General features: G+C 38.9%; 2 protein-coding genes across 12 annotated transcripts in view; both read left to right on the forward strand.

Moving 5' to 3' along the window:
• ESRP1 (epithelial splicing regulatory protein 1) overlaps positions 1-4,402 on the forward strand; it is a 56,200-nt gene extending 51,798 nt beyond the window's left edge. For all 11 annotated transcript variants that reach the window (XM_057737214.1, XM_057737213.1, XM_057737211.1 and 8 more), the window contains one exon: positions 3,086-4,402. In XM_057737214.1, coding sequence (XP_057593197.1) covers positions 3,086-3,092 — 7 coding nt within the window. In that variant the 3' untranslated portion in view covers positions 3,093-4,402. The remainder of the gene's footprint in view (positions 1-3,085) is intronic.
• Positions 4,403-6,531: 2,129 nt separating this feature from the next.
• Positions 6,532-26,357, forward strand: part of DPY19L4 (dpy-19 like 4) — a 72,523-nt gene continuing 52,697 nt past the window's right edge. Inside the window, exons 1-3 of the mRNA XM_057737000.1 lie at positions 6,532-6,610; positions 13,252-13,497; positions 19,006-19,116. Coding sequence (XP_057592983.1) covers positions 6,532-6,610; positions 13,252-13,497; positions 19,006-19,116 — 436 coding nt within the window. The remainder of the gene's footprint in view (positions 6,611-13,251; positions 13,498-19,005; positions 19,117-26,357) is intronic.

Below are 26,357 nucleotides of genomic sequence, written 5' to 3' on the forward strand. Positions count from 1 at the left end.
TGCAGCATGTGGGGTCTAGTTCCCTGACCAGGGATGGAACTCAGGCCCCTTGCATTGGGAGCTTGGAGTCTTAGCCATTGGACCATCATTGAGGTCCCTCAAGGTATCTTTTGGATTAAAACAAAAAGCAGCTTTCAAAATTAGACAAAACTTTTCTCTTCCTTCTCCAACTAGTAGTATAAAAATGGGCAGGAATGACAAATAAATGCTGATTCTATTGATTTAAATGATAAACAGACTTTCTTTGATTAAAGAATCTGAGCCATGGGTTTTATTTTATCTTTAATATAAGGAAGAAGAAACTGTTCTTTTGTCCTAACAAAAAAAAAATCTCACCTATAAATTATACTTTTCAGAAAAGAGATATCAAAATTACTGGAAGGAAATAAAATATTGGAACTAATCAGAATTGCAGGCTTTTTAAGGGGTTTAGGTTCATTCAGAGGGTGTAACACCAGTTGGTCAAATCCAGATATCTTAAAAGAGTTCTTTGTACATAGTATTTTTAATGACAGTTTAGTGCAAAATACAACATTGTATGTTTTAACACATCTTACTAGAAAGGAAAAACAGATTTGTGGATATTTGCAGTTGTAGCTTCAAAATTGTCTTTGCATAATAGTGTTTGCTTTTCTGCAGCTAAAGGGGAATAGGAAACATGTTCTCCTTATCCGTCTGAGATTTTCTTTTTTTTGCTGGCAGCTAGGAATCTACAGCTCTATTGATAAATGCCAAAATTCCATTGGATACCACTGGGATTAAGAGGCAGGTCTGAGAAGTTTAAACTTTTAATTTCTTTTGAACTTTTCCACACTTTCACAAAATATGAAGGTACAATTTTCAGCATCGGGACTTCCCTGGTGGTGCAGTGGTTAAGGATCCGCCTGCCAGTGCAGGGTACACGGGTTTGATCCCTGCTCCGGGAAGATCCCACATGCTGCGGAGCAACTAAGCCCATGCACCTAGAGCCTGTGCTCCACAGCAAGAGAAGCCGCTGCAATGAGAAGACTGTGCACCGCAACAAAGAGTAGCCCCTGCTCACCACAACTAGAGAACACCCACTCACAGCAACAAAGACCCAGCACTGCCAAAAATTAAAAAATTAAAAAAAAAATTTTTTTTCAGCATATACAGTGGTTTCCTACTGGAATACTTATAGGCTGAGAATGAGGAAGGTGGAACTCATTAACTCTGATAACAGACAGGTCCAGAGTTGACTGACTTGGCTGAATCCAAGGGCTCACCCTCAGCAAACTTTGTCCGTGACATACCCCCAGCAACTTCTGGCTTACCACCCTTCCATTGCAAGCCCAGAGGAAGCCAGGAATTCAGTGTCACTGGCCCCACTTTAATTCCTTCTCTGAAACCACTGTAGCCAAGGACATGCAGGGCTCTAATTGGCTATATCTGGGTCACCTGTTGGGCTCAGTGGTAAAGTTGCCTCTTTATGGCCTTGAGATTGGGTGAGGGGCAGTCATTTTAAGGAAAATCAGGTGCTATTGCCAAAAGGAGGACAAAATAGATATTGGGCAATAATGTTGTTGGGTCATTGATAGAGATTTTCTTGTCTGTATTTAGTATCCAAGGAGGAGGTTTCAATGCATAGTGTTTAAAGCTAAGTGCTAAATTATGGTCACTTTGTAAACTACATTTTATTTATTTATTTTTTTAAATTTTTAAAAAAATTTATTTATTTATTTTATTGGCTATGTTGGGTCTTCATTGCTGCACATGGGCTTTCTCTAGTTGTGGCGAGCAGGGGCTACTCTTCATTGTGGTGCACAGGCTTCTCATTGCCGTGGCTTTTCTTGTAGAGCACAGGCTCTAGGTGCGTGGGCTTCAGTAGTTGCAGCACATGGGCTCAATAGTTGTGGCTCACGGGCTCTAGAGTGCAGGCTCATTTGTTGTGGCGCACGGGCTTAGTTGGTCCACGGCATGTGGGATCTTCCTGGGGCAGGGATCGAACCCATGTCCCCTGCATTGGCAGGCGGATTCTTACCCACTGCGCCACCTAGGAAGTCCCTGTAAAGTACATTTTAAAAAATGAATTCTAACAAATAAACACATGTTCTCTGTGCTTAAAGTACCTGAACGTAAATCTGTACCAATTTTGGAATCTGTTTTTAAAGCAAATCTAGTCTTAACCACAATTACCGATTGGCCTTATGAACAGGACTGAACTCTGAAGAGCGATCTTTATTTCTGTCTTCCTTTTTGTTTCTCATATACATGTGAAAGTATACACATGCCTAGTTACAGTTTTCATTTTAGAGATTTTGTGTGATGCATAAGTAAAATAGCACAGTGGAACCAATTTACGTTCAAATTCTAGATCTTCCAATTAATTGGCTTAATTGTGCTGTGCCTTAGTTTCCCCATCTGTAAAATGGGGATAAGATGGTAATATAATAGGATGGTTGTAAGGATGAAATAATCCACATAAAGGTGGCTTTTATCAATTAGTCACTGACATGTAGAGTTCATGTTTGCTACAGTGTCATTCCTCAGAGCTTTTGTGTGTGGGGGTGTGTGTGTGGGGGGGGGGGTGTGTGTGTGCACGCGTGCGCGCTCTTTATTCCCAGACCAGGGATCGAATTTGTGCCCTCTGCATTGGAAGCACACAATCCTAAACACTGGACTGCCAGGGAAGTCCCCCTCAGTGCTTCTTACTGATACAAATATTCTTGTTTGAAATTTTAAAAAATTTCTTAGACTAGAATTTAATTCAAAATTTTTATCTTAATGGTTTAATTTATTTTAAAAATGGTATTGAATCTCTGGTATCAGTAAAATGCTCTGATAACTTGGGGACCCAGAATAAGGAATGAAGAGAGTCCTCTCTTTCCAGAAGAGTTACAAAGGGTAGGGTATTGTGGAAATGACAGTTATCACATAAACTTCACTTGTTGGCACTGTATTCCCTGAGAATTTGCTGTGTAAATGCCAATTATGTCTGCGTAAAATAAAAACTGGGACTACCTTAAGGCTGTTTTAGACGTTTTAGAATTCAGAATCTCTTTTTTATGGCTACTAAGAATTGTAAAATTTAGAGACTATAATTTTCCCATTTGTTCATTTTTTTCAGTGTTTGAAAGATGTATGATGATCCTGAAACCTTCAGACATAAGACAACTTCTAGAAACTTCAGGAGAAGTTTGTCTACACTCAGGCTGCAGTATTTTCAGCAAACATGATTGGACAGTGGGCCTGTGCCCTATCTTTCGGTGGAATGAAAAATGTGAGCCAGTGAAGCCAAATTCGTATTGCAAGCAGCATGCTTGGCTCCTTGCTGATTGCAAATAGGCATTTAAAATGTGAATTTGAGATGGGGTGTCTCCATTACTACCAGCTAACGTGGCATCATAGATGTTTCCTAAGTTTTAAGTCTTTGGGGGAAAATATACTCCACTAGCATCTACCAGGAACTTTGTTATCGAAGTTTCATTTTTGTGTGCTCACACTCTTTTCTCCCCATCTCCCTATCTTGTGCACAATCACGTGCTCTTCCTAAGTAACTCAAGAATAAGGTCTTGGAATACTTAAGTCACAAACTTAGAAAAAGAAGTAAAACTAGTATTTTCCTAGTCTCTTAGCCATCACAGTGTCTTACAGTTAAAAGCCACTGAAAACTATTTTAAAAACACCTTGGAATAAATGAGAAGAAATGGCACACCCACTGCAAAACATACATAGTTAAAAAGTTGGATTTTTTTCTCAGCAGGTATCAGTTGTAAATAAGAATGAACTAGGGGCCAAAATGCAAAACCAAAAATGAAGCAGCTACGTGTAGTTAGTAATTTCTAGTTTGAATTGTAACTGAATGTTGTGGCTTCATATGTATTATTTTATATTGTACTTTTCCCATTATTGATGGTTTGGACTTTAATAAGAAATTCCATAGTTTTTAACATCACAAAAATGAGACTATTTGAACAGTGTATTCTAGAAAGCAATATACTAACTAAAGTGAATGCTTGTATATATTAAGATAGCCTGAAACCTTTTTTCTCTAATGCCTTAACTGTCAAATAATTAAAACTTTTAAAAGCGTAGGGTTATAGTCAGCATGCTAGACTGAGAGGTAAACACTGATGTGGTGAGAAGAGGTACTGATGCTGTCAGTGTTTCGCACTATGTGTTTAGCTGTGTTTATGCTCCAAAAGTGCAATATTAGACACTAGCTAGATAGTACTGCTGCCTCGTGTAACTCCAAAGGGAAAACAGGATTTGATTGAGTGCACGTTTCTTTAAGTTACTCATTTTGTCCTTAGCTTGGATGCAATGCCATGCAGATTTATGTGGCTGCTATTTTTATTTACTTTGCATTACTTTGATTAACACCTTGAATGGAGAGCCAAACATTCTCTCTTCACTGACAGCAATGGCCCTTTAACTGCAGTAGGAAAAAGAAAAAAGAAAAAACATTTTGTGTGAAAATTGATAACTGGCACTTAAGATCAGAAAAATAGTTCTTTATACTTGGCTGCCTTAAGAAGCTGTCTGCCCAATGCTCTGAAAGACTTTAAGATAGGCAGTAATACTACAATACTACTGAGTTTTTGTAGAATTGTTACATTTGATAATAAAACTTGCCTGTTTAATCTCAATGTTTGCATTCTGTTTAATTATTATTGCATTCTGTTTATTAGAAGAATTAAGGGTAATGGTGGAAGGTTGTGGTGGGTAAAGTCATCTTTTCCTGAGGTGGAAGGGTAATTTCCCTAAGTTACTGTAAGTATTTGTGAAAGCTCTCAGTGATTAATGCACTCCAGATATAGATCAAAAAATCAACCTTAGAACATAAATCATTGAGATTTTGATTTTGAAATCTTGTTTTTTAGGATTAATTTCTTATTTTTGGCTGCATTGGGTCTTTGTTGCTGCGCATGGGCTTTCTCTAGTTGTGGCGAGTGGGGGCTTCTCTTGTTGTGGAGCGTGGGCTTCAGTAGTTGTGGCACACGGGCTTAGTTGCTGTGAGGCATGTGGAATCTTCCCAGATCAGGGATCGAACCCGTATCCCCTGCATTGGTAGGCAGATTCCTGACCACTGTGCCACCAGGGAAGCCCTGACATTTCTTAAAAGTCATATAGTAAGAGCTAGAACTTCAGTGTTTCTGAATTCCACACACTCCAGCTTTATTCCAATTACTCTCTTTGCTAATGCTGAGTTCTCCAATATTCTGTTTTAATCCAAATTCTATCCATTCTTTAGGAGCCAGGTTAAGTCTTGCCTGACTTCCACCATTTTAGGGTTACATATACTGTCAGTATCACTTATTTTATGTATATACTCTTTATAGAGTTCAATTCCGGATTTAGGCTATAACCTCAAGGGCAGGAAATATACATGTATTTCCCTCTGTCTAGTACATTTCTACACGCATGCTCTTGTTAAGCATTCACCAAATGAAGTTTAATTCACCTGGGACAGTTTTTCAGTCTCAGTGCTGGCTAATGTCATTTATAAAAATCAGGCAATTGCTTTCAATTCCAGACCCAATGCTTTAGCTTTGGGTCTCTGCCATCTGTGAGGATGCAATGGAGCTCTAGGCAAGCTGAGCTTCTGCCCCAAGCTCCTTGTGCTTTGATGTCTCTGGCAGGCATTTAATATTGTCCTGGCTATTCCTTGCCTTCAAGAAAAACAGGTTGCTGGGGCTAAGGGGATTTCCTATTTACTTCCTTGAAATAATACCTCCTGTAGCTGTTCTCATGGCAGAAAACGAACGCAGGTAGTAGTCAGGAGGGTATGGGATTGAGTAAGGCCAGTGGGGAAGGAAGAGAGTGAGAATAAAGAGGACTGGAGTATATAAGAAATCTTAAAGATCTATCTCTTAGGTTTATAGTTGATTACACAGTTTCTCTTCCTCTGTTTCCCCCAGCTCTTTGGGGAAAAAAATTTAACATATACAAAAATAGAATAATGACCACCATGTCTCTACCCAGCTTTAACAATTATGAACTCAAAGCCAGTCGTTCCTATAGATTGATTATATAATCAATTGTATAATCTTTTATATATAGGGTTATATGTAATTATATAGATTATTGGCATTCCTTTCTACTTTGCCCATTTTTGTATTATTTTGAAGCAAATTATCTGGGTCATGATTAAAATGGAGCTCCAAGTTTAAAACTGGGCCATGGTAGGAAGTGCTCTCAATGAGAAGAGGAAAAGAATAAACAGGACTGAACTGGTAGAAATAATTCAGTTTCCAGATGTCTTCTGTTTAAGGTTGAATCTCTGCAGTTGTGCCCAGTAATCCATTCCCAAGTGCATGTGCTAATACGAGACAGACTAGAGAGGAGGTGATGTAAACATTGAGGACTGAAAGGCCACCAGGATGAAATTCAGGAGTTAAGAGAGCACTGAGCGGGTGCCACAGGGAGAAATTGTTTTTCTACATTTTTGCTGCCTCCTTTGTGTTAAGCGGGATCTTGAAAGCCAAGATCCCAAGGTATGGCCTGAGGGATAAGAGGTTCAGAAACAAACTACTTGACTTGCGCCTAGGTTAGATCTAAGTTAAAGGGCAGATGTCCTCATTTCAGTGTACTCCCCCTCAATTCCTTTACGTGGAAAGTGGAGGGATATTTCGGGCCAAAACCCAAGCTGGTAATCATTACCTTGCAGAGTATACTATAAGCTACAACCAAAAAACAAAACAAAACAAAACAAACCTCCCGAGAATATGTATAATCAACAATAAAAAGCACTGTATCGATTAAATGAATCTTCACAACAACCTATTACAGTAGGTACTACTATTATTATATTTATAGACCAGGAAATGAAGTGTAGATTAAGTAAAACCTGTCATGGTTGCCCAGAAAGTACAGGAAAGGATCTAGAAGATAAAGATTTGGAGACTGGTTGATGTGATTAGTGCTCTCCAAACTGCTTCTTAGCTGCTCTGGCTCTTTCCCTAGCATTGCACAAATACAGTCCATCGTTACCAAGTCACAGAGTAGGGCTTCATAGTGTTCCTTTGGTCTGCATTTTTACTTTATTGCCAGTATGCTATTAATTCAGCTGCTGAATTTTTCAGCAGCTACATATTGTTGCTGTTCTAAAAGTGAATGTTGATAAATGGGTAACAAAGCTGCTGATTATACACTTGAATTTGAGCGAGTGTTTTATAACTCACATGAAACCAATATGATAGTAGAGTTAAACACTAGAAACATTTTTTGAAAAAATCAGTATGGAATTCTCAGCTTGTTCTGGACGGTTCTCAGCCTTTTTGTGTGTGTGTGTAATTCATCCTTCCTGACCTGATGGTGTTTCTCATGGCTTCTTCCTCAGTCACCTTCTCTATCTATTCTCTGGGGAAACTCACTAATTTACTTACACACTCTTCTTCAGAGCTACTGGTTTCTAAACTCAGCAATGCAATGGATATTTCCATTTGGACGTCTCCCCAGGCATTTCAAATTCAATGTGTTAAAAACCTATCTTTCTGTGTCCAAAAACCTGCTGCTCCTTGCGTTCTCTTTACTTCAGGAGCCAGCACTGCATACCACCAGGTATTAAAGTTAAGAAAGCCATTCTTAACTTCCTCTCCTCACCATCCTAGTCATCAGTATCTCTCACCAGTTCTTTGCCTCAGTATTGGACTCCTTGCATCAAATTCTGCTTTCCTCTATTGCCAGAATGCTTTTTTAAAAGAATAATCTTTCAAATTAAAAACACAAATCTGATTACATGTTTTTTAAACCACTTTATTGAGGTATTATTGAGATTTAAAAAGCTGTATTTATTTAATATATACAACTTGGTGAGTTTGGAGATAAGTATAAACTAGTGAAACCATCACCACAATCAATACCATAAATATCTACCACCTCCAAAAATTTCCTCCCATGCTCCTTATTTTTTTTTTTTATAAGTTTATTTTTTGGCTGTGTGGGTCTTTATTGCAGTGCATGGGCTTTCTCTAGTTGTGGAGAGCGGGGGCTACTCCTGTTGTGGAGCACAGGCTCTAGGCATGCGGGCTTTAGTAGTTGCAACACGAGGGCTCAGTAGTTGTGGCTCTCGGGCTCAGTAGTTGCAGCACATGGGCCCAGTAGTTGTAGCTCGTGGGCTCTAGAGCGCAAGCTCAGTAGTTGTGGCGCACAGGCTTAGTTGCTCCGTGGCATGTGGGATCTTCCCGGATCAGCGATCGAACCCGTGTCCCCTGCCTTGGCAGGCGGATTCTTAACCACTGTGCCACTAGGGAAGTCCCTCTCCTTATTTTTTGTGTGCATGATAAGAATACAACAAAGCGATTATGTATTCTTAAAATCTTTTTATTAAAGGTTTCCATTTGCTGTAGGAAAAAATACCGAAATGTACGACTGCATGCTATTGCATGAGCTGACTCCTACCTACCTCTGGAGCTTTTTTCAAGGCATTCTTCCCCTCATGCTCTACACTTTGTTGTACTTTTTCCAGTTCTTTGAAGGAGTGATGCACTTTTTGTTTCCTCTGCCTGAAACATATTCTTTTTTCTGTTATTCCTCTCTTCACTAACTGCTATGCAGAAATCTTACTTTTCTGAGGAAGGCCTTTCCTGACTCACTAGACTCTGTAAGATCTCCCTATAATCTGCTCCTCATATTGTAACTTCCATCAAGATAAGTATATCTTCTTTCCCACTGCATCATCTTTCCCCCTGTATCCTTAGTGACTAGCCAGAGCTTGGGATATATACAATAAATATCTATTGAATGAATTAATGTATGTTCATTCTTGCAGGTAAAAAAACGAACGTGCTTTATACAATTTTCTTTTAAAGTTGTTTATAAATTTAAAAGTCAAAAATTGTTTTTCTTTAGCACCGTTTAAAAATGTTTAAAATGTTAGTATTAATCTAGTTATTAATAGTATGCTTTTTACACTGAAGTACCAATTCAGAGAGTCACCTTTCATATTGATATACACATCCAAAGAGAGAGTTTGGTGTGAAATTTACCTAAACATGATTTCGGCTGCTTCTGCCATCTTCAGGACTCATAGTGCTACTGGCTTTTCAGGGTCCTATTCTCAACCAGAGTGTTTATTCAGGATTCTAAAAAGATTTTAAAAATTATCTATATTTAAATCATGTCATAATTGATGAACAGGTTTTTTTCTTTGTTTCTGTGTTTTTTTTTAATGTATTAAAAAAATATATCAAGTCAATTACTCTGTAACACATAAATTGTTATGGTGGTAAGTCATAATTTTGGTGGGAAACATTTTTCCCCCACAATCACTGTATGCTTTTGGTTTTACCATACCTATACTTTGGAAGTGTGATTAGTCCTCCACACAGCAGGCTGGCTGCACAGGCTGGTTGACTGAGAAGCAGTTCAATGGCAGCTCCAGGACTGTACTAGGCCCATTCAGGTTTAGCTGGGGCCCTTTGTAGGGTGGGAAGACAGCAGGAGCAATTTCACCTATCAGGGCTTGAGGAATGGCAGCTGCTTGCCTGAATTAATAACTGAGGTACTTAGAATCCATCTGCTATCTAACTGCTGTTCCTCTATCATGAGAAAGAATTCAATCTGTTATTTACATGCATCCAGAAGGCCTGAGAGAATCAGTGCTAGGGAGCTCCTCATGGGGCAGTCTCGATCCATAAATAGGGTCGACAGAGGAACAAAAAATCAAACCAAACCAAAAGCAGGATACTCAATTTAATGGAAATTTCAAATAATTTTTAGCTTAAGCCTGGCGAGATACCGCATCGAACATATAATACTAAAGTGTCCTATATTATCTGGCAATTCTAATATTCAATTCAACTCAATTTCACAAATATTTGGAGGGCTTACTTATCTGAAAGAAGAGAGGATGGAATCTTGGTCCAAAGTCAGCAACTTTTGTCTACTAAAATAGCATTTTGCCTGGTACAATCTTGATAATAGGCCGCTTAGTACCAATAATTTAGGAATATTCATATGACCAATTTGGTTTAAAAAAAAAAAGTCTCTTCCTGGAGGAGTTTTAACTAGGAAAAAAACCATACTTTAGAAAATGTCCTAAGATGCTTAACATGTTAAATTCAAAGATATTTAAATAGATTACACATTGTTTAATGTGTCCCACTGGAGAGGATTATATGGTTCCCAGTTTGGCTCTGTTGGTTTGTATGACTAGTTCTCCCAGTCAATAGAAAAGGAAGGCAGCAGATCCTCATGAGTGATAACAGAGCAAATCTATTCAGGAGGCACTGAAGCATTGCTTCAAACAATGAGGAACAAGTAAGGCCTGCTTGGGAAGTAACTGCAGGAGCAACTGACAATATAGCCCCTTATCCCCTTTTTTCACAGAAAAGGCATAGAAAAAAATTAATCTATAATCACAAGTAGAACTAGTGACAAGCTAAGACAAAACAACTTCAAAGCATAGTTCTCACGGATAGTGCAAAATAAATAACTTATCACGTTGGTCTTCTAAGACACCCACAGCTAATACTATTATCAACAGCTTTTAAGTCAATTACCAAAATATTTGTCTACAATGTGTTTCAACATTTCAAAGAGTTGAAAGAATGGGATAAAAACATCACCAAAATACAGCCAGAATATAATGATGGTAAGAGTGTTTTCAAAGACAAACTGCTCATATTTGGTTCAGACTTCACAAAGGAGATAGTGTTGAGAATAATTTGAATGTTAATCAATGGATAATTACAAATTTACGACATAAGAAAGATGAAAGAGCTCCATATCTTTAAAAGAAGAAAAGCTGAACTGATGCAAATATTTCACACTAATTATTCTGTTACTAATAATAAGATGAAGCACTGGATAGAAGAATGTTTTTGAAACAGCTTTTGCCTGTGGTTCTTTTTGGTTTGTTTCAAGTAGGTAAGTCTTCAGGGGCTTTTGTTTTATATTCGTCTCATATTCTGGTAACAAACTGTGCTTGGCACACAGAAGGCACATAATTAATTTTAAGATAGAAAACTTGGGAATCATTTTCAACTTATCATTTATTATATCCAGTTTGTCACTAGACCCTGTAGATTTTACCTCCAGCATCTTTTGAAACCATTCTCTTTGGACATCTTTATTTCCATTGCCTTATTTCAAGCCTTTATTTTTTTACTACAGTTTACTACAATAGCCTCCTAATCTACATTTTCTTAAAAGACTTAACTTCTTAAAACAAAGCATTTCACATCAATCCCTAAAAATATCTGTTGCATACAGATAAAGGGGCCTTCAACCTTCTAGAGGAGGCAGAAAATCATATTGTTCTTTGAGACTGGACTGTAAATAAAATATAGTTTGGGAAAATTTGAGGTGTTTAATATTGACCAAGATGAGGCAGAGGATAATGAAATGACTCTTCAAATTCTGGATGGAAAACTAGCAGCCTATGGTTTGCAGTCATAAAATGGTCAATCAAATTTTAATCAGAAGTTATCTTAGGACCATGTGTCCACTAGCTATGTGCATTACCACCTGGAAGCAGCTGGTCTTACAGAGTTATTGAATGACTTACTGAATGCTCAGCTATACTGCCAGCTGCGAGGCAACATCTTGAGAAGTTAGCAATACATCTTTCTGGATGATGTTGATGTTTTGAATAAAAAAAAGTCTTATTTTTCTCATAGCAAAATTACACTGGTTCAGGAATAAAATGACCCATTCTCATTATTCTTATGTGGAGATTTAGAGTTCAAGGGAAGAATGTTTCCACTATGGAACACAATCACTATTCCACTGATTTGTATCTAAAGATTGAATAATTTTCTCTCCTCTCACATTTCCATTTGATTTTCAGAAGCTATTTTTTCCTCTCTCTCCACTACTGTATAGGGCATGCAGTACAATTTAAATTACACTTAAATTTACAATTAAGTCCTTGAGGTGATCATGAAGGAATTACAGAAGGAATGGTCATCACCTCAAGACCCTTGACTTAGAAAACAGTGGCCCTCAGTGGCCACTGTAGTGTTCTCCCATGCGGTGGAGCTCTGCTTGCTTATCATCTGATAACCTGGGCACTGAAATCTTCTGCTTGTGTACATGGCCTCTTGCGGTTTTCAACGGCTGACAGTTTTGTTCTCTCTCTGCTTAGACCCAGGCATTTTCTGGGCAACTGGTATTTTCCACCAGTGTTTCTAACTCCTGGTCCAGTGTTGTTTGACAGGCAAGACATATTTACAGGCAACCAAAGGCATAAAAAGAGTTCCTGGAACTGTTTTTGCACAGCACTGAAAACTGATAGCTTCTCCCCAAATATCCTAACTTGATAAAGGAAGGAGACTCTTGCTGTCTGCTAAGAATGGGACAACCGTAATTACCCCATGACATCAGTTCTTGTGCTTTTTTTCCTCTCATTCTATTATGGGCATTTTGTCAGTTCCTAAATTACTTCTTCGTACTGTTGAGGGGGATAGATCCTGGTCTGTTTGGAGAATGCCAGGTGTAATAAAAGTGAAGACAAACAGTATAACAAGTTAAAACCATGGTTCCATTGTTGTGGAATATCTAAATATATCCCCTTCCCCGAACTTACCATAGTATTACTGTTTTTAAAATAATATCATGGGGACTTTCCTAGTTGTCCCGTGGGTAAGACTTCCGGCTCCCAATGCAGGGAGAGGGGGGTTCAATCCCTGGTCAGGGAACTAGATCCTGCATGCCACAACTAAGAGTCCGCATGCCACAACTAAAAGATCCTGCCTGCCGCAACTAACACCCGGCTCGATCAAAATAAATTTAAAAAAAAATAAATCGTAAAAAATAAATAAAATAATATCATGAAATGCAAATACATTTGTTCAACCAGTTTGGGTGGTTAAAAACACTGAGTTCCAGGCACAAGCTTCTTTCTTGTAAATGTCTAGTGGCCTACTAAAACAATGCGCCAACCCAGAGGGTTTTGCCACGCTCTGAAAGCACCCTGAGGATGCAGGAGCCCTGGGTTCCAGCTCTGACTCCGCCTAGCTCTGCAACTTACCCTCGCTGGACCTCAGTTTCCCCTCTGTAAGATGGGACGAGTGCGGGGGCTGGACCTCGATATTCTTTGAGTACCTGAGTCCAATCAACTGAGTCCCAGAAAGCCCGCTGGGGCGCCCTTTACCGTGAGGACGGGAGAACGGAGGCCGTGCAGCGGGACCCGATCCTCCACACCCCCAGCACTCGCCTCCTGGGGGCAGGGAGGACAGGGTGGGGGGTGGGGGTGGGGTAGGGTGGAGGCGGGCGGGGCGGGGGGGGCGGGCCCGGAGCGCCCGCCGTGGGCGGCGCCACCCGCAAACCGCCTTCCTCCCCGCGCAGGCCCAGGCGCGCCCGCCAAACGCTCCGGCCGCTCTCTGCTGCCAGCACTCTGGTTCCAGGGCCGCCCGGGGGGACGCCGTTGGCGGCGACACCGGAGGGAGGCGGGTCAGGAAGTGGGGGCGCGGCGGCCGGGAGCGGGCCTGGGGAGACAGAGGGGTTCCGCAACGCGGAGGGCGGGACACTCCGGGCTGCGCGGGAGCCGGAGGGGCGCCCCGGCCTCCGCGGGGACGATGGCGGAGGAAGAAGGTGACCGCCCCGGAGTCCAGCGCGCCTGCTGTCGCCCGAGGGAAAGAGGGGCGGGGGCGCGAGGGGCCCCGAGGCCGGAGCGGCGGGCGGCCGCGGCGGTCCGGCGGGAAAGAGCGGGGCGGCGGGGGGAGGTGTGCCGAAAAATTCAGAAGCGGCGGAGTAAATGGCCCAGAGTTGCGCCGGCTCTAGTGGGAAGCAGAAGTGCCCCTTGAAGTTGGGAATCGGGTAGGAAGAGAGAATGCCTTGCGGGGGGTGGTTGAGAGGGAGGGCTGTGAGCAGATGATCAGTGCGGTGAGGGATATACTTTGGTTCAGAAGATGTAGGTTCAGGTACTGAGTGCGTTTTCGAGAGTGTTAGTTGTTTAACCAAATGAAATGCCCTTCAGCCTGAGCGCGTTCTTCAGAGGTCTGTGGATTCTGACAAATACAGAGTCACCACCGGGTGAGAGGAGCAGCAGGCCAAGGGGATAAAAGGAGGCAAGAGTTTAGGATAAACGTGGTAAGGTGGATTGGGAGGGGATGAACTAGCAGAAACTGAAGAAGGTCAAGTTCAGTCACAGGTTAAGAGGAGATGGCAAAGGGAGAAGGGATGTAAGTGGTTTTGCAAGCATCCGGAAGCCAAGGAGTGATTTGAGGGCGCAAGTGGGTGGGCTGGAGAAAGCCTTTCATGCCCCTTCAGGGCCAATGCCAAGAAAATTAATTCCCTCAGTATTTATTCATAGAAATTGATAGGTATGAGAGAAAAATGGGGAGTTGGGAGGAACTTAGCTAGTGAGGGATGTTATAGGAAACATGCGTGTCGTGATATCTTCATGATAGGCACGCTACTTTCAGGCATAGATGCAGTGGTGTCCTTGACTGAGCAGTTAGATTTTTCATTCTTTTGGAAAACATGAGTTTTTACCTTATTGAGGGGGGTTGTGAATGTGATCTATTTAGATTGAAGTCTTCTTGAATCAAGAGTGCAAGAAGGGAGTTTCAAGAATTCAGTGGAAAGCAATTTAAAAAGTTAATTGTAAGAATTGTTTGCTGCTCTGTCCCTATGCTCACTCTTGCTTCATATTTGCCTCCTCTTCCTTACGTTTTCTGTGTTAACACTGATCTAAATTTAAGACACTTCTGCCTAAAAACAGCTTCAAAAGCAAAACTCTTTGTGATTGGTAAGGAAGAATGTAATTGTTTGTTGCCTTGGTTTTATCTTTGGTTGCAGCATATGTAATCCATTTTGATATTTTTTCCTTTTCTAACTGCAAATCTCTGGGGGTAGGTTGATAAGGGGTTTTTGCTTGTTTTTTGTCTTTTTAGGCTGTGTTGGCGCTTCGTTGTTGCACGTGGGCTTTCTCAAGTTGTGGCGGGGCGGGGAGGGGGGGGCGGTGCTACTCTTCTTTGCCGTGCGCTGGCGTCTCATTGCAGTGGCTTTTGTTGCGGAGCACGGGTTTTAGGTGCGCCGGCTTTAGTAGTTGCAGCACATGGACTCAGTAGTTGTGGCATATGGGCCCCAAGAGCACAGGCTCAGTAGTTGTGGCGCAGAGGCCTAGTTGTTCCAAGGCATGTGGGAGCTTCCCAGACCAGGGATTGAACCCCTGTCCCCTGCATTGGCAGGCGGATTCTTAACCACTGCGCAACCAGGGAAGTCCCAGCACTTAAGTTAAAGCATAAAGAAAATTAATACTGCAGTACTAAAAGTCTTTAATATAATATATATCTTGCAAATAAATTGTTTTAAGAGGTTAAAGTTGCACTTAACTGAAAAAATATGATGTGGAACCAGTTATGATTTCACAAACCATACAAGTTTGTGAAATTTACTTATGTGATATAAAATGAAAAATGATTTTTTGTTTGTATAATTACAGATAATCCAAAGCAGTGAAATACGTCTTACTTGGAACAATTAATGGATTGTGGTTTTGTTAAATTATAGTTTCATTCAACAGATTTTTTAATTAAATATTTGGCTGTCTAGTAAGTTAGGTACTGGGATATAATAGTGAACAATGAATGAGTAAATTCTCATTTATTGTAACCCAGTAATGATATTTATAGTAACATGTCCATGTGCTAGGCATTATTCTGAGTACTTTCCATTTATTAGTTACTCTATACTTTTTTTCAAATGCATATTGTTTGTATTCACTGTATTAAAATTAGACTGAATAGTCTATTTTACTTGTATCCAGATGTTCTTTATGTTGCTTTTTCTTATCATTCACATTCACTTGGATCCTCTTCATTGTCCCACTTTTTCTCTAAGTAAATACTCTGGGAAATCTCATCTTCTCTTGGTGCTGTAGAGGGTCATGGTATTTATGTTTCCTGGAAGAAATGTTAGAGCAAAGAAAAAAAGTGACAGCTTTGAGTAGAGCAGTATTCACACTTCACTTGGAAGTTGCTATGTATAGTCTAGATGGGCATTTGCAAGCCTGTTTGTAGCCTGTTAACTATTTTATGTGAAGATCACCAGGCCAGAGACTGAAATAGCAGGTTATTGTTGTGGCTATGTTATCATTTTTATTTATTTTACTTTTTTTTTCTTTATTTATTTTTGATATGGACAGATTCCTTTTTTTTTTATTGAAGTATAGTTGCTTTACTACTTTGACTTTTTCTTTACAATGCTAAAAGTGTAAGATAGTGAAAAGGAAACTTTAGTTCTATCCCAGAGCTTTCCTATCAGAATTAATAATCTAGTTTGTCCACTGCTTTGGCCTTTGTTGCTTATCGACCTAGAGATTCTGGGCTTTGTTTATAATTATGAAGTTAAAAGATCAATATAAAGGAAATGAGCTAAAGTTTGCATCCATTTTTGATCTATGGTCACAGGCAAAAAATTTAGGGACAAGATTGAAGAGATTGGTTAAAAAGGTTACTGTATTTCTCAAGAAGTAGTTTTTGCTCCCACAATTTAATGCCACTGAAATTGGCATGTATTAAAATCAGTGCATGTGTTTAACATGGTAGGGCCTTTTTTCCCCTCGAAAAACTTAATAAGTAGTATCTTAAAATATATGGCATCTTAGAATCAAGAAAATGTAGTGTTGGAATTCTCTGGTGGTTCAGTGGTTAGGACTCCTTGCTTTCACTGCTGAGGGCCTGGATTCAGTGCCTGGTCGGGGAACTCAGATTCCACAAGTGGTGTAGCATGGCCAAAAAAAAAAAAAGAAAAGAAAGAAAATATAGTGTTATAGATCCTTTATAGATTACTTATTTGTATGATAAGCATTGCTAATATAGATTCTTGAGAGATGACTAAGATTTATATACTTCATAAATAACTTGGGGTTCTGTGCAAAATTTTTGTGTAAACTTTTATAAATTTTATAAATAAAACCCATTTGGGACTTCCCTGGTGGTCCAGTGGTTAAGACTGCGCTTCCACTGCAGGGAGCGCTGGTTTGATCCCTGGCTGGTGAACAAAGATCCTGCATGCTGTGCAGTGCAGCCAACAAAACCAAAAACAAACAAAAATGAAACAGAAAAACCATTTATGTGCACAGAGAACACTATTAAAATCCCTGTAAAGTGATTCATTTTATAGAGAAAATTTTTAAAAAAGAAAAATGATAGCTTTTTGAAAAGAACAGTTTTCTATGTGAATATACCCTTCCTTCCCAAATTATCTTTATCTTAAATGTGTGCTTTTAGACTCTGTCTAATAAAAAAGCCCTGTCTAACCCATTGTTCACATAATTTAACTACCTCAATAGATTTGTTAACTTGATTTCTGAAGTTGCCCAATTAAATTTTTTTAAAAATCCAGTACTATTAATGTGTTTAAATCATGCATGTGTATCTACTAAGTAAATGTTTTGTGTTTATATTTTTTTCTTGTATTCTTTTTTAATAAAATTTAAAACAATAACTTGCATCTGAGGACTTCATTTGGCTTTACATAAATTTTCATTCTTGTTGACTGCTTCTAACTTTTGCTTTAACCCATAGCAGGGGAAAATTAAAAGGAAATCATGAAGAAGGAATATAATAATATTTATTAGTTGTCCCAGATTTGTATGCAAAAATACTCAATACCCATGGTATGGCTTTTCTAATGTCATTTTCAAATGTATTCACTGACTTTACTACTTAACATGATTATGAAATAAATTATAAATAGTATAGAAATGGTTAAAAACTAGACTAGTCAGACAGAAGCCACTAAGTATACAGCATTTTTTCCCTCAGTATGCCAGTGTTTAAAGATATTTTAGCAAACATGAATTTGCTTTGAAGCTATTTTAAAATGCATTTTACTCATTTTCCACAGTAATGTTAGAGAATCAGCCATCTGATCATCAGCAACAGGAGCTGATTCATTTCTCATTTTTTGACTCTTTTTAGGCTCATTTTTCGTAGCTTTTAGCCATTACTAAGAGAAAAGAAAGAACTCTTCTCTGCTTCTATAAGAAGGAGATAAATTCTTATACCGCCTTAAGCCTTGACAGCCCATCATAGTGTGCTATACCTACATGACATAGTCTACCTCATAATTAACTCTAGGGAAGAAAAGTAGTTAAGTTGAATATAGTCAATTCCTCTTTAATTTGGAATTTACTGATTTGGAAGTACTTTCTGCATTACATTTTTTAAATCAGGTATAGAAAGAGTAGATGGTCTAATTTTGGGAAAATTTCTGAGAGTTTCTCAAATACAGGGATTTTTATAGGTTCAGCCTGTTTTCCAATACCTAAATCTCTAAGGCTGTTGAATGATAATGTTGCCACAGCACTGTGAAATTCTGCAGAACCTTCAGGATTAGTTTAAAAAATGAAGTACAGTTTTATGATCAATGTATTTTATTATACTCTTATTTTTATTTTTTAAATTTTTATTTATTTTATTGGCTGAGTTGGGTCTTCTTGCTGTGTGCGGGCTTTCTCTAGTTGTGGCGAGTGGGGGCTACTCTTCGTTGTGGTGCATGGGCTTCTCATTGCGGTGGCTTCTCTTGTTGCAGAGCACAGGCTTTAGGTGTGCAGGCTTCAGTAGTTGCGGCTCACCGGCTTAGTTGCTCAGAAGCATGTGGGATCTTCCTGGACCAGGGATCAAACCCGTGTCCTCTGCATTGGCAGGCGGATTCTTAACCACTGCGCCACCAGAGAAGTCCCTATATTTTGATATTTTAAAAATTGTTAACTCGTAAATGATGCATGTTATACTCTCAGGTAACTAGAATCATAAGCTCGTTTATTAAATGACAGTTTGTTCTCCAGTCATTCTGGAAAAGAGTTTACTTATTTGGGGATGTTTTGAAAATAGCATCATTTCAGGAGAAAAGTTCAGTTTATCAATAGGACTTTGAAAGCACGGGTTGGAGGCAGAACTTACATTGTCTTTTTGTTTGTAGGAAAGGAAAGTTTTGTGGGGAGTGCTAAAATAATTATGAAAAAAGTTATCTTTGGTACTAATAGTTCTTCATGGGACTTTTGCCTAAGTATAGTAAAAGTAAATCAGTTTGAGATATAGACAGAATAATTTGATACACACATTGCAATAACTTCTCAAATATTTTAAGGACCAACTACAGAACTGCGCCAAAGAAAAAAGCCAAAGTCTTCAGAAAATAAAGAATCTGCCAAAGAAGAGAAAATCAACAGCACTCCAATTCCTGAAAGAGCTCCAAAACGTAAGTTAGAGAGATTTGGAGTTTTTGTGCTATTACAAAAATAGTTATGTTAGGTTGTATGTTTTACAGTAATATTTTAAATGTATAAACATATTTTGTCTTAAGTATGTGGTGATATCGGTCAGCTTCTATTAGGTTTTGTTTTTTTTTTTTAATTTGTTTATTTTATTCGCTGTGTTGGGTCTCTCTTGCTGTGTGCGGGCTTTCTTTAGTTGCGGTGAGTGGGGGCTACTCTTCATTGTGGTGCACGGGCTCCTCATTGCTGTGGCTTCTCTTGTTGTGGAGCATGGGCTCTAGGTGCGTGGGCTTCAATAGTTGCAGCACATGGGCTCAATAGTTGTGGCTCATGGGCTTAGTTGCTCTGTGGCATGTGGGATCTTCCTGGAGCAGGGATCGAACCCGTGTCCCCTACATTAGCAAGCGGATTCTTAACCACTGTGCCACCTAGGAAGCCCCCTCCTATTAGGTTTTGCGGTAGAACAATTCCTAAGTCTCACAGACTTACAAAATACATTTACTTCTGATTAACATTACATGTTGTGGCTGTAGGTTGACTAATATAGCTTCATAAGTCATGAAGGCACAATTCCTCTTTGGGATGTGTTTTTCTTGTGGCGGAGAAAAAAAAGCAGAAGAACAGGCAGAGTCATGCAGTACTGCTTAAAGTTTCTGCTGAACTGGCACACTGTCACTTGTACTCACATTCTTTTGGCCCAACCAAGTCATATAATCAATCCAGACAGTGGGTTGGAGAAGTTTAGTCTGACTACACGAAAGCATGGCAAGTCACATGGTAATGGGCAGGGAGGAAAAATCTTTTTATAGGAAAGGACAAAATAGTTGGGAATAATAATAACAGTCTACCACATTCTGGCCTTTTGGTCATAAATATTTATTTCTCCACCTCAGACAAAATACACTTGGTACCTCCCTAACCCCAAGGGAGACATTCAGTCTTAGCCAGTCAGGGCATCAGTCTTTTTTTTTTTTTTTTTTTTTAATTTGTTTTTATTTATTGGCTGTGTTGGGTCCTTGTTGCTGCAGGCAGGCTTTCTCTAGTTTCGGAGAGCAGGGGCTACTCTTTGCTGCCGTGCATGGGCTTCTCATTGTGGTGGCTTCTCTGGTTCCAGAGCACAGGCTCTAGGCTCGCAGGCTTCAGTAGTTGCGGCATGTGGGCTTAGTAGTTGTGGCTTACGGGCTCTATAGCACAGGCTCAGTAGTTGTGGCACACAGCTTAGTTGCTCTGTAGCAAGTGGGATCTTCCTGGGCCAGGGATTGAACCTGTGTCCCCTGCATTGGCAGGCAGATTCTTAACCACTGCACCACCAGGGAAGTCCCAGGGGATCAGTCTTGAAGCCCAAGTTTTTCTTATCTTCAGCAGGATCAGCTATGACTCATTCTGATCCAGAGACCTATGAATTAAAAAGACAAGTTATCTGCTCTGTGTCAGGGGTCCCTGAGACCATCCTCATGTTCAGGATTAGAAGGAGTCACAGGTCTCAGAACTTAATCATATTTACAGCTATAATTTATTACAGTGAACAATACAAAACAAAATCAGCGGAGGGAAAAGACCTATGGGCTGAAGTCTACCAGAAACCAGGCAGAAGCTTCCAAGTCATATAGGACATGCATAATTCCTTCAGCATCAACTTGTGACATTTGTAGTTTTATCTACCTGGGAAGCTTATTAGCAACTCTGCTCAGGGTTTTTACTGGTGGCTGGTCATGTACCCTCTGCTTAATGCATACGAAAATTCTAGACTCCCAGAAGGAAAGCAGTAGGTATGACCCACACTGTTTGCACAAATAAGTTAGGCACAGTAAACCACACATTAGAAAATGGTGGGAACCCTTTAGAAATGCAGGTTCCCAGATGTCTGCCAAGAGCCTGTCTTGTAAGCAGGCTTTTCTTAGCAAAGCAGTTATGGGCCTGCTATGTTAACTCTTTTCTGCACATGCCCCCTCTCCCATTATACATTTTTGGATGGGGACAGCATAAGAGCAAGAGACACATTAACCACTGGTCCAAAGCAATTTTGAAATCCTACTAGGTAAATATGAGGTCTTCCTTCTCTAGGGTAGGGAATGTTTCTTGGTTAGGCTCTAGCTGTATTTCTTGGGAGTAGTTTCCCAGTTCATTATTCTCTGTGGTCCTTGGTTTTATCCTCTGTAGTTCCTTCCTTTTCTGTTATCTTCCTGAACCATATCTTAAAGTGGCTTTGGAGAATATGCCATCCTTAGGGTCTGGAGAGCTTTTGCAAATAGATTCTTTCCCATGGAGAGTTCAGGGCCCATTTATATAAATTCGCTCAAATAAGATAAAGGCAGTGAGTTACTTACAGATCTGCTTCAAAGGTTAGCAACAAAAAAACGCTTTGGGAGCTGGAAAATAGTTATCCATCTTATGTGTGACAAAACATTTTATAACACTGTTTCCTGTGAATAGTTGCAATTTTAATACTATTTTTTTTATTATTTTAGATAACAAGATCACAAAATAGACTATTACTAGAGTACCTTGAATATGAGCTGCTTTTGATTGCAGGAAAGAGATGCATTAGAACAGAATTGGCCCATTTGCAAGCAGGAATAAAGAGGAAAATAGAAATCCAAAATTTCTGGGACTTGTAGTATTGAAGTTAGTATTGTTTGTCTTTTCAACTAGTGAAAAATATTCAATAAAAATGAGAAATACTTTGAGTAACAAAGGCTGGTTAAGGTGAATCTTTAGGGCAAGGCCCAAATCAAGGGCATGACTGTCACATAGTTTGTTAAAATGTGTGAATGGATTAAAGTAGCTCCTAGTAACTCCTTTTAGTTGAATAAAGCACTCAGGGAAAAAGAACAAAGGATGTGGCTTTTGTGACAGATAAAGCTTGATGAGTTTACAATACTTGTAGTTAAATCTTTGAGAGAGGCATGTCTGGTTATAGTTATTGGAGTATGGAGCTGACTGGAATCAAGTAGGTACAATGAAATTGTTCTTTTCTTTGCAAAAATGAATGATTTAATTTTTAAAAATTAAGGTATAACCAACATACAATAAAATGCACAGAATCATAAGTATTTAATTAAATGAGTTTTGGTAGTTGCATACAACTAAGATACATAACATTTTCCTTATCCCATACAGTTCTTTTGTATCCCTTTCCAGTAGATTTTCCCTGTACTCCCTCCCCCCCCAGCAAAATAACCATTCTGATATTTTTCAGTATTGACTAACTTTCCATGTTCTAGAATTTCATATAAATGGAATCATACAACATATATACCTTTGTGTCTGGATTCCTTAACTTAGCTCAATATGTAATCCTTTAAAAACATACTCATTTTGAGATTCATTCATCTTGCTGTAAGTGTTTATTCCTGCTTTTCTTGTTGGACATTTGAGTAATTTCCAGTATTTAGCTATTATGAATAAGGTTGCTATGAATACTTGTACAAATCTTTTTGTGGACATCTATTTTTATTTCTCTTAGGTAAATACCTAGGAGAATTGCTGGCTAAGCTTAGAGAGAGACGTACTGTCAAAAGAACTGCCAGACTAGATTAAGAAGGACACAAGTATTCATGTCTTAAAAAATGATGTATGAGTCCCTAACCTTCTACATGCAGGCAGCAGGCTGAATAAGCTGCTCTTAGGGTATCTTTCTTTCTTTTTTATTTTGGTGACTTAGTAAAAGCAGTATTTTATTTTATTTTTTTATTTTTATTTTTTACTTTTTTAAGAACTTTTATTGAGATACAGTTAACAGACAATAAACTGCATATATTTAGAGTGTACAATTTGGTATCCCAATCTCCCAATTCATTCCCCCCAACCCTCCCCGCTTTCCCCACTTGGTGTCCATATGTTTGTTCTCTACATCTGTGTCTCTCTTTGTGCCTTGCAAATGGGTTGATTTGTACCATTTCTCTATAGTCCACATATATGTGTTAATATACGATATTTGTTTTTCTCTTTCTGACTCAGGGGTATCTTTCTTGACAAGGAGTGAGTGTGTTTTGCCTTTGGGAGGGAAGTAAATATTTGTGACTAATGGGGCAAACCCTGGTGGATCCTTCTATTGTTCCCAGATGTTTTCTCCCTTCCCTGAAAGTGGATTATACATTCCTTCCCATTACCATGTGATTTGGAGTGCCTCTGAAGTGCAGTATACTTCCCTACCCCATTTTCAGGTTTATCCATGTGACTTGCCTGGGTCAATGGAATGTTAAGTAGAAGCAGCAGTGTACTAGTTCTGACCAGAAATTGTAAAAGGCATTGCATGTTTTTGCCTGTTCTCCTGTTCTTTTCCTCTGTAATGAGAATAGCATGTCCCGAATAGGGACTGATCCCATTCTGGAACTCTGAAGATACAAAAAGAGCCACAGCTAATCTGAAGTCTGCAATTGAGTGGAGAGTGACTGCTGACCCAAAATCCACAGTGACATGAGTGAGAAATAAATAGTTGTTTTGTAAGCCACTGGTAGTATGAGGGTCACTTTTTTACTATAGCCAAGCTGACTAATAGAGTGATAATTTAAAATGTTTTGGAAAATACAGTATAAGAAAGATATCTAAACAATTTAGAGATAGCTACTGTAAAATAGTATTTTCCCCTGACTACAAAAATACACTTTTATGGTAGAAAATATGAAAAATAGAGAAAAGTATAATAAAAATAAAATACTTGAGTAATTCCAGTAGATAATAACTATTCTTAAAAATTTGGCAGTGTATTTATTTCAATGTTACACTTTTTTCTTTTTTCTCTTTTTTTTACTTTGTGTGAAATTGAATCCTACAGTTTTTTTTTCTTTCTTTTCTTTTGGCCACGTGGTTTGTGGGATATCTGCTCCCTGATTGAACGCTGGTTGGGCCACTGCAGTGAAAGCCTGGAATCTTAACTACTAGGCCACCAGGGAACTCCCATGATAATTTTTTTTTTAATAAAATTATTTATTTATTTGTTGGCTGCATTGGGTCTTCGTTGCTGCACACGGGCTTTCTCTAGTTGCTGCAAGTGGGGGCTACTCTTCATTGTGGTGCACAGGCTCCTCACTATAGTGGCTTCTCTTGTTGTGGAGCACAGGCTCTAGGTGTGTGGGCTTCAATAGTTGTGGCACACAGGCTCAATAGTTGTGGCTCAAGGGCTTTAGAACACAGGCTCTATAGTTGTGGCGCTTGGGCTTGGTTGCTCCGTGGCATGTGGAATTTTCCCAGAGCAGGGCTCGAACCTGTGTTCCCTGCATTGGCAGGCGGATTCTTAACCACTGCGCCACCTAGGAAGTCCTCCCATGATAATTTTATAATGAATAATTTCCAGGGCCCAGAGCTCTTTATTTTCTCTAAAATTTATACATTTATACCAAGCACTGATAGCTTGATTCCAGCTTTGACTCTTTCAAAAACAAAATAGTACTAAGGTAAGGCATTTATCATAGGATTTAGTTGAATATTTTTTTGTAATATCCCTTGATAATTAGGATTAATTTGTCATTGTCTGAGACTTAATTAAAAAAAACAGGAAAAGATACATGTTTAGAAACTTTGTAGCACTTTGGCCAATTTTTCCACTTGTAGGTAAGTTTTCTTATTAGTCTTTTTATAGTTTACATTGTGTCAACGTTGCTTTAATTAATTGTCGTGTATGATAGTATTTACTGATCTCTTACTATGTGCCAGGCCAAATGCTTTACACTTGCTGTTGGAAACAGTAGTTTTGCAACAACTGTGTCATGGGAATTCTTTATTTTTTTTAGTTTTTATGTTATTTATTTATTTATTTTTATGTTTTGGCCGCACTGCAAGGCTTGTGGGGTCGTAATTCTCTGACCAGGAGTTGAACGCATGCCCTTGGCGTGAAAGCTCAAAGTCCTAACTACTGGACCACCGGGGAATTCCCTGATCTAATATTTGGTTTATTGAGTAGTGTCTTTCAAGCATTTTGAATATAATTCTTTTTTTTTTAAGATTTATTTTATTATTTATTTATGTTATTTTTGGCTGTGTTGGGTCTTTGTTGCTGCACATGGGCTTTCTCTAGTTGTGGTGAGTGGGGGCTACTCTTTGTTGCAGTGCGCGGGTGTCTCATTGCAGTGGCTTCTCTTGTTGCAGAGCATGGGCTCTAGGCACACGGGCTTCAGTAGTTGTGGTGCATGGGCTCAGTAGTTGTGGCGCACGGGTTTAGTTGCTCCACAGCATGTGGGATCTTCCCGGACCACAGATCGAACCCATGTCCCTTGCATTAGCAGGCAGATTCTTAACCACTGTGCCACCAGGGAAGCCCTATAATTCTTATTAATTTAGTGATATCCAGCTAGTTATTCTATTTAATATTTCTAGTATGCTATGCAAACTAATATTTATTAAATAATATTTTGAAAATAGCTAAGATTTTAGTTTAGCTAAATTAATAAATCAGAAAGTTTGTTTTCACAAACCTGTCAGTCATTTAGTAACATAACACTGGGCTTTGGGCTTTTAGGCCTGGGCTTAATTTACTGAATCTTTTTTTCCCCCTATAGTTTTATTTTTATTTGTTTGTTTGTTTTTTTAATTAGTTTTTATTGTAGTATAGTCACTTTACAGTGTTGTGTTAGCTTCTACTGCACATCAGAATGAATCAGCCATACATATACACGTCCCCCCCTTCTGGATTTCCCTCCCATTTAGGACACCACAGTGCATTAAGTAGAGTTCCTTATACTGTGTAGTATGTTCCCATCAGTTGTCTATTTTATACATAGTATCAATAGTTCCCCTATAGTTTTATTGAGATATAATTGACATATAGCACTGTATAAGTATAGTGATTTGACTTTCATATATCATGAAATGATTATCACAGAAGTTTAGTGAACACCTCATATGGATACAAAAGTAAAGAAATAGAAAAGAAATTTTTTCCTTGTGATGAGAACTCTTAAGATTTATTTTCTTGACAATTTTCATATGTAACATACAGCAATATTAGTTATGTTTATCATGTTGTATGTTATATTCCTAGTGCTTATTTATCTTATAGCTGGAAGTTTGTACATTTTGACTGCCTTCATTCAATTCCCTCTCCCCCACCTCTCACCTCTTAATCACAAGTCTGGTCTTTTTCTCTGTGAGTTTGTTTGGTTTTGAAGTATAATTGACCTATAATACTATGTTAGTTCCTGTTGCATGACATAGTGATTCTATATTTCTGTAGTTTTCAAAATGATCGCCACCATAACTCAAGTTACCATCTGTCACCACACAGAGA

The sequence above is a fragment of the Hippopotamus amphibius genome, chromosome 5 (genome assembly GCF_030028045.1).
Source record: "Hippopotamus amphibius kiboko isolate mHipAmp2 chromosome 5, mHipAmp2.hap2, whole genome shotgun sequence".
Taxonomy (NCBI): Eukaryota; Metazoa; Chordata; class Mammalia; order Artiodactyla; family Hippopotamidae; genus Hippopotamus; species Hippopotamus amphibius.